The 8,556-nt window shown below is 47.3% G+C and overlaps 2 protein-coding genes across 4 annotated transcripts in view; one reads left to right on the top strand and one right to left on the bottom strand.

Annotated features, from left to right (window-relative positions):
- Positions 1-3,194, bottom strand: HASPIN (histone H3 associated protein kinase). Its single transcript, XM_075168544.1, has one exon. The coding sequence runs from the start codon at positions 3,192-3,194 to the stop codon at positions 600-602; it is 2,595 nt and encodes an 864-aa protein (XP_075024645.1). The 3' UTR covers positions 1-599.
- The window catches only part of P2RX5 (purinergic receptor P2X 5), a 25,473-nt gene continuing 20,082 nt past the window's right edge, over positions 3,166-8,556 (top strand). Inside the window, exons 1-5 of one of the 3 annotated variants that reach the window (XM_075168548.1) lie at positions 3,166-3,528; positions 3,627-3,728; positions 4,184-4,294; positions 4,875-4,985; positions 7,820-7,991. In XM_075168548.1, the coding sequence (XP_075024649.1) occupies positions 7,841-7,991 (151 nt within the window). In that variant the 5' untranslated portion in view covers positions 3,166-3,528; positions 3,627-3,728; positions 4,184-4,294; positions 4,875-4,985; positions 7,820-7,840. Of the gene's footprint in view, positions 3,529-3,626; positions 3,729-4,183; positions 4,295-4,874; positions 4,986-7,819; positions 7,992-8,556 lie in introns of those variants that run through there. The other 2 variants (XM_075168549.1, XM_075168554.1) reach the window with 2 other exon arrangements.

Raw genomic sequence — 8,556 nt, 5'->3', positions numbered from 1 at the left:
TTGCAGATTAGTGTTTTTAAAACCTACACTAGAGAAACTTTACATATTGACATTTTGTAGCATCATTCCAGGTACAAATTTTGCCAAACTGAACACAAGTTCATTTTTAAAATTAAGTCAAAAGGTGGGGTTTTTCCCCTCTCTGTCCCCAATTGGGCTAAGAATAGTTACCTTTGTCCTCACTGTCCAGAATTGTATTTATTTTTCTTTTTTCTTTAAAAAAAAGAATTTGTAAGAAAGACAATATAGTAAGGAAAGAACTTTTAATAATCTAAGACTAAAATGGTAAGAAAACTTCTGTGGAATTCAAAACATTAATTGAGCCCGAAGAAACCTTTTTTTTTCCCCCCTTCTCAAATGTCAACTCTGTTCTCTACCAGCCATCACCCCTCAAAATAAGTACCTAAGGGAACATCTTAAAACAGAAGACTTTTTTGGGGGGTTTTTTAGACATTTTTGATAGCGTATCATATACACATTGGTAACCGATCATAATACTTCTTCATTGTGCCAACATTTAAAAAGATCATACATAAAAAACAGCAAAGGAGAAAGGCAGTATCAGTGACTTATTTCTTGGAAACACTGCACTCCCTTGCTTACTGGAAGAGGCTGCTGTTTTGTAAAACTTCATTGGCAGACTCAAAGGTCAGTACTTCTTTGTGGAACTTAATGAGCTGCTGCTTTATTTTCCTCATGGCAGAAGTCGATTCCTTTTTCTTGTAGCCCATGCCTTTCAAAAGTTTATCTGACAAGTAGTGCAGCCAGAGGACGTTGCTGTGTGGATGATAGTCAGTCCAGCTGTTGGAATTCTCCGCTTTCATTTGCCTGTAGATATCAAACTGGTAGTCCCCTGTGCCTTGAAACAGTTCTTCATCAGTGGAAAGGTCACAAAACACAGTTAGCCCATCCTTCTCCAGCCGAGACAAGGTATAATCTATGATGTTGACATGAATCCCTGCTGTGGGGATTGTATGCGTTGCCCCATTCAACACATAATTAAGCTCCTTTACATCCGTTTTCTTTACCAGCACGTTCCCCCAGTGCAAGTCTCTGTGCTCGAAGTGCAGTTCCTGTTCTGCCACAGCCAGGGAAGCAGTGACCTGGTGCAAAATGCTTTTTGCTGATGCCACTGAACTGAACCTGTTTCTCATATTCTCCAAGTCACTGCCTCCAAATTCAAACTCCAGAACCATGAAGAGCTGCTCATCCCCAAAAAGGTCTGGCCGATCATTTTCTGATCCTGTTACTTCGTGGTATTTGTCCCAGGCTTCCAGGAGATACTGAGGATAGGCCCCTTGAACACAGTGCACAGAGTACAAGCTAATGAACCCGACAGTCCTATTCACAGACTCTTCAGACAGAAGACTGAGTTCTTTTGAAATTATTATCTCAGGCAGAATCTCTCCAAAGCTCTTTTGAGCTTCACCATTTACTCTTTCAGTCCCCTCAATGGGAATTATTTTTAAGGCCACAGGTCCTCTCTCGCTGTCAATCTGGAAGACCTCTCCGAACACCCCTTCTCCAATTTTCTTGCAATCTTTCATCTTATCTAAAGGAATGCATTCCTCAAAGGCGATAGGCCCCTCCTGGTGGCACTCCCCAAACACCTTCTCTGCATCTGTAAGCACTAGCTCCAGGACAGAACACGAATTCCTGGGAGCCAGCAGGACCATGGAGGAAGCAGACCAAGCACTGCACTGAGCCTTACCAGCAGATAGGGTTACTTGGTGCCCTGAAAGCTGGGATTTCATAGAAAGGGTACAAAGGATGCTGTTGCAGGAACTCTCTTCTGTGGTAACTTTCTTCTTCTTATGGAAGGACAAAGATGCTCGAACTCTACCCCAGGAATGGGAGCTATTGAGGAGTGAATCGTCATTGTCTCTTATATCTACAGACATCTCCAGAACATCCTTCTTCATTCCTTTTTGCCTCATCTGTGGTCCAAAAAAGGAGTTATTAGGCTGCTGCTGTCTCTTATTCTTGTGCCTTTTTGGACGGAGCCTTGTTTGCCTCCCCCAGCGGCTGGCACTGAAGCCGCTGATGCAAGCCTTTCTACAGGTGCTTTCCTCTCCAGAAACGATTTTGGTACTTTTATGTTTATTCCCCAAGATTCTTTGAAGGCCCAAAGGAGATACTGGCTGCTGGTAGGCAGGTTGAATATCTGCCTTTTTGTTGCGTTTCATGCTTGTCAGCCACATTGGCACTTCTTGAGGGTCCAAGACCACCACCGGCATGAGCTGGTACTTCTTGGTTTTGCCTCTCTGACAGCACAAGCTCTTTTTTGTTGAATCTCTTAGATCATCACATGGTTCATCAGAAGCGGCACTGTCATACAGTGCAGGGTGCTGTGGCTCACCATTAACGGGAGCCAGCGCTGTCTGAGGAGTGGTGGTGGCTTTCTGTGGGGACAGGGGAGCTTGTGCCCGGCAGGGTCCCCGCACCGACGCCCTCAGAACCCTGCCGGACTTTTGCGACACCGAGCCCGGCTCACCGCTCCTTTCCGTGCCTGTCGGACGGGACCGTCCAGCCCCCTCTTCCCTCGCGCTGTCAGCCCCCGGCAACGGCAGGAACTGCTCCGAGTCTCCCCGAGATGACTCCAGCGAGCTCAGGGCGCTGCCGGACGAGCCCGTCCGCTGCCTGCGCGGCGGGGAGTAGAGCTCCAGGCTGCCGTCCAGCCCCGCGCCGCCCTCCGCGCTGGTGCCGAGCAGGACGAGGGAGCTGAGCTCGGCCGGCGGGGCCCGGCGGCGGCTGCGGCGCGGGGGCGGACACTGCGGGGTGCTGCACAGCAGGGGGCGCCGCGCCCCGCAGGGCGACCCCTGGCGGCGGCGGGCGGCGCCGCGCGAGGACGGGGAGGGCGAGGGCGAGGCGAGGACCGCCGGCCCCGGCGGACGGTTCTCCTTCCCCTCCGCGCTGCCGCCGCCGCCGCGGCGGGTCCGCAGGCGCCAGGGGCGGGCGGGGCGCTTACCCAGCGGCTGTCGGCGGCGCTTGCCGGGCGGCGAGAAGTCGGGGTCGTCCGAGGGGTCTGAGAGGACGCCGGAGCCGGCTGAGGCGGCGCTGGAGCCGGCCGAGGCCGAGCTGAAGAACCGCTTACGGTCCTGAGGCGGCGAAATCCATCGGTCGGGCGGCGGCAGCAGGCGGAGGTGCCCGCCGCGCCGCGAGTAGGTGCGGAGCAGGCGCGGCTTGAGCAGCATAGCGGCGGCGGCGGCGGCCGCCCCGGGCCGGGCCCTGCCTGACAGGGAGCCGCGGCGCCCGCCCGCCTCCGTTTCAAACGGGGTATCGCGAGAGCGGGGCGGGGCGAGAGGACGGCGCGGCCCCGCCCCGCCCGAGAGGGGCGGGGAAGGGAGGGGCGGGTACCGCGGCCAGGCCCCGCCTCCTGCCCCGCCCCCCACGCGGATTTTGCGCGCGTGGGGCCCGCAGTGGCCGCGCTGCGCTGTGAACGTTCCGTTTCAGGAGGCGACGGAGTGCGGGGTCAGCGGTGAGCGGGTGCCGGACCCCCGGGAGTACGGCGGCGGCACAGAACCGGAGGTGAGCGGTGCAGGCGCCGGCCGCTGCTGTGGGGAAAAACCCACGGAGTCACGGACCCCCGTGGCAGCCGGGGACTGAGCCGCTGCGTTGCATTGCAGGGCACGCGGGACGTGCAGTATCAGCGCCTGTACTGCTCTATCCAAACCGACGGAGACAATATCACCGTGACAGCAGAGCTGTCTTTAAAGGACTCGCACCAGGTATATACGAAAGACCACGCTCCGCTGCTGTTGTTTGCTAAAACCCGTCACCTGCTAGAGGTTCAGGGTGAGGGTTTCTTCCGCATCGCAGTGGAGATGTTGCTCTTCCACGTGTGATGCTGTTTTCTGACTCTGCAGAGCACAGGCATGTTTTATTGACGGCAGTGTCTCCCAGGAGGCACTCGGCACTTAGAAGAGATGCTGCGGTCGTCTTCTTTCCTTCAGAAATTGCTCCTTGTGCAATGACTCTTCCAGTACCGCAAGCTTTCATCGCTCCAAACGACTTCTCATAAGTGATAGTTACACACCAGGTTATATACATGAGACACAGCTTGGTGGCAGCACTGTACAGGATGGTTCTTAAAGTCTGAATAAGGATTTGCTGTTGCAACATGTTTTTCTGAAAAGGCTGAAAAGCAACTGACATTTTGTTCCTTTTATTTCTTTTTCCATAGTTCTTAAAAAGCAGAACTGTTCTCCTGGTTCTTGGAAAAATCACCTTCAACAGAGAACTATATCTGGGCCTGAAAGAAGAGAATCATAACGCTGAGGTATCAGAGCATCATGTAGGCAGCTTGGCCCTTCTCTTGGGGGCAGGAACAAGTGAGAAACCCAGATATTTTTACTGAATCTAGAGAACCAATCAAGTTCGCAGAGTAAAATCCTGGACCTTTTGAAGCAAACATCTGTTCTGCCATTGAATTTAGTGAAATCAGGTTTTGACTATAGGATAAAAGCAGAGGGAGGATATTTGCTAGTACATATCAGAAAAGCTTTGAGTGTTCTGTATTGAACTCTGTGTATCATCTGACATTTGTGGCTATCACAGAGACCTCCTGTCCTCTCAGGGATTTCAACATGAATATTCTTTCTCTTTCCCTAGTGAAGACATGCTCTTTAACCTGAAGGATTGTCGCTGGTGACTATAGTAATCGCTGTAAACTCCTGAGAAGACTCAGCAAATTTAACTCCCTTGACTAGGCTTGCAATACAAAAAATGGTGTCATATTGTATTGCAAAGTACCTGCACAGTTAGACTGAATGAACCCTAGCATAGTTGAAAGGTTGAATGCTATCTCAGACTCTATAGCTTTCTCAGTTAAAAGCTAACCAAGAAAAAAATAACTGGCCTTGATTCTATTTCAGATTACTCTTGTCTTGCTGAAAGACGAAGTGTTTGATCCCTTGCCTGTTATCGTAGGAAGCTGTGTTGGTGGACTTCTCTTGCTGGCATTCATTATTCTGCTCCTCTGGAAAGTGGGTATTGTTAATGCACACACAACAAAATAGAAATCTTTTTGTTAGATGTTTTAACATTTTTTAAGATTTCTCTAAGTATGAAAGTGATTTTTTTCAAATGCGCACTGAAGGACATCTGCCGCTTACTGTTGTAAAACCTCAGTCTTACATTTTGAGTATTCTGAACATTGCAGTATAACCTCCCAAGTCCTGTTTTGAAGTGCTTTGCAGAACGTTTGAACATTATGAAGTGTTTGTAGATGTTCTGAAAAGTTCTGAACAATGTAGTCCTTCAGGTTTACAGCTCTGTCAGAAGTCATACCTTGTTGCATCCTGCATTCACTCATTCACTTATTGCAACCCCGAGAAGGAAGAACTTTTAAAATTGTTTTAAGAAAAAGCAAAAATTAATGTATACAAAAAGATTTAATAAGTTCTTTTAATTTTTTCCCCAGTGTGGCTTTTTCAAAAGAAACTATAAAACTATGATGGAGCAAGAAGATACTTCCTGAAGACTAAGCTGTCCAAAGCAGAAAGCTTTGTATTCTTTTACCGTCTTTTTGCAAATAGCAGAGTCAAAGTCTGGCTAAGACAATTGCAAAACAATTCATATGCCCTGCTAGAGCTATGGCACTCCCGATCTTGGGACTCTCCCAAATTGCTGTTTTGACCATAGGGGCCCAGCTTTTTTGGGCAATCCAGTTGCCCACTTGTTTAATTTGGACTGACTATTCATCATAGAGGGACTGCCTGGTATTGATAAACTAGACTCCCCGTGAGAAATTTTGCTTTAATGTAGATATGCTAGGAGAATTCACCTTGGAGCCTGTTAGATTTATGTATTGGATTGCAGTCTTAGTTGCTGTGATGCTGAGTGGTTTTTAAATTGATTTTAGTATTGAGTAGCTTCAGAATAGATTGAAATAGAAATGAATTAGGGGAAGTTTCCCATCCTGCTATTGCTAATGAAAATGGAGAGACAAGCATTTTGCATATACGTGTATATACATATATATATATAAAAAAATTATGCATTTTAATAAAGTATGTCCCTTGATGTCTCTGGTTCTTGGAATCAGAAGCGTGTGTATGTGGCGGTTAGTTTTTTGTATCTCACAACCTTATTTCTGATTTTCCATTGTCAGTTGCTTTCAAATCCTGATTTGATCACAAATACAGACTTGTATCATGGACCTCATTGCCAGTTCAGGCAGACTCCTCCTGTATCAGGAAATACGTCCCCAAGTTAGCATGGTTCACCACACCTCTTCCAAAGCAGCCGTGTTTGAATCGGGGGCAGAGCCAAGCAGTGAGCTGCAGTGTCGACCACAGCAGTGTGGCCATTCACCCTGCTGGATGTGTGACAGAAAGTAGGGTGAATCATGAGCAATCTCAGTTTATCAGCTGCAGATTATCAGTAATTGCAATTTATAGGCTTTGGGGAAAGAAGGTGCCTAGCCAAACCCTGTGGCTGGCTTTAGCCAGTACCAGGTGTTTTCTTTCCTGAGCAATGAAATGACCTCAGGACCCCTCAGGTGCTTGCTGTTTTTAAAGAAGGATGAGTACAGACACTTCATACTATTCCTTTTTGGCTTTCTCTGTCCCTAATTGTGTAGTTGTTTTATTTCTGTTGTGTTTGGCTAACCATAAACCCCACAAATCTAATGTGTGTTTACACACAGCAGTAGATTAAACATAGATTTTCATTCAGACCTTCAGAAGGCAAAACAGTTCCTGTCTGCTTTGGCTTAACCAATATTGCCTGATGGAAAACTAAAGTTAACAAGCAAACTGTGGCCTTCGTTGAAGCTTCCTTGTAAAATTCCTGTCTGGTAACCAGGTACTGATATTAATACATCTCTTCAAGGCTATTATGGAGATCACCTTCATGATGGGATGGGCATCTGCAGGCTGTACAACCCTGGGTGTGTCCTAGCTCTAAATTTGGCTGCCAAACAGCCAGAAGTTAAAGGTGCTAAGCATGGTGGCCTACCTGCTTAGGACAAAAGTAAGAGATACCACAGCAAGATATTGTTTGAGGAATATAGGACTCTTGTGTGACTTTCAGCAGTACGAGAGAGGTGCAGAGATCTCATGCTGTCATCCAGCTCAATCAGCAGCTGCAGCCATTCTTCTGGCTTGAATTTCTTTCTCTCCCCCCCCCCCCAGCTGGTTGTAGAGTTCCTTGGAGCTGCATGCAGAGAGTGAGTCACTGCAAATCTGCTTACAAGTGCCAGGGACTGAGGAAATGAGACTTCCTAGGTGGGAGCTCAGAAAGGAAATTATTGCCTGAAACAAAGGCTTCAGTGTTTTTGTCATAACAGCTCTGTTTGGAAAGAAATGTGCTTTGCCTAGTCTGAATGGCTTTATTGTCACCCCCCCTTTGTATAAATCCTTTTTTGTAGTGTTTTTAATTGCATCTTCTTTTAAAATAAATTCTTGCAAGAGAAGCCTGACTGTGTATTGCACTTGTTGGCTGAGGTGGTTTGAGCACTTTGCTGTACCCTTTCCCAGGTAGCATAGCAAGTCTCTGGGGCTACTCTCCATCACTCAGTCCAGATTGTGGCAGAGCTGTTAAAAGTGGTTCTTCTTTGCATGTCCCTGTGTGGAAGGACCTTTATGGGGAATTAAGTACGTGGAAAGCGGAATATGCTGAGCTGAGAGACAGAATCCCTTTGAAGGGCTTCAGGCAAGTCACTACTGTACTAGTGACTGAGGTGGTGGCTTTATAAGGAAGACACTTTTTCAAAGGCTCCTTTTTTATTCACTTATTCATTTATTTTTAAGTTTCAGGGCATGTTGGCTTTTCTTAGGGGAGGGAAATGCGTTGTCTGCTTTTTCCACTGCTCTAGACAGGTCTTGCACCGAGTGACATGTGGTGCGGGCAGCTGCCAGTGAAAGGACTGCAATATACCAGCAGTTGTGGTCTTGCTGCCCATCCTCCCTTCCAGACCTTCTCCATTTCACACCGAAGTCCTACCTGTTCTGAAGCACCTGGAGAACTCTACAGTCAGATCATACTTGGTAAGTCTGGGCACAGAAAAGCTGTTTGTAATTTTTTGATTACTTTCCTAAGAGACGGAGTGTTAATTGTAGAATCTGTGTGAAGAATGAGGAGTTGCAAGGAGAGTTTCCTTTTCTCAAGGCTAAACAAACCCAGCTCCTTCAGCCAATCTTGTTACTCTCTGTCTTTCTCTCCTTTTTTTCTAGTTTTTTCTCTGAATTAAGTTTCCCTCATTACTTGGATCCCTTATGTTGTCCCTTATGGCTCTCAAGGAGGTCAGCTCTTGCAGTGGGTAATGCTATTTTCCCTTTTAGATGTTTTTTCTTAAATGCATTACAGGGTTCTGTGACTTGTAATTTCTGATGAGTGCCATCCGACCATTTAATTCTTTGCAATTGCTATAGTAGATGCCAAACACATTTGCAGTAATTGGATGGCACTTAAGGGATTAGTCAAGACTGCCAAAACTCACAGTCATCCAAACCACAGCTGGGTTTTTGTGCTGTTTCCATGGAAGCCTTGCTGTGTCTGCTTCTAAATTTATTTGCAATCTGCATTTTGAATAAAATCCCCTGTGCAAAAGCC

This window comes from Calonectris borealis, chromosome 19 (assembly GCF_964195595.1).
Source record: "Calonectris borealis chromosome 19, bCalBor7.hap1.2, whole genome shotgun sequence".
NCBI lineage: Eukaryota > Metazoa > Chordata > Aves > Procellariiformes > Procellariidae > Calonectris > Calonectris borealis.
This window is presented reverse-complemented; position numbering and strand designations above follow the sequence as displayed.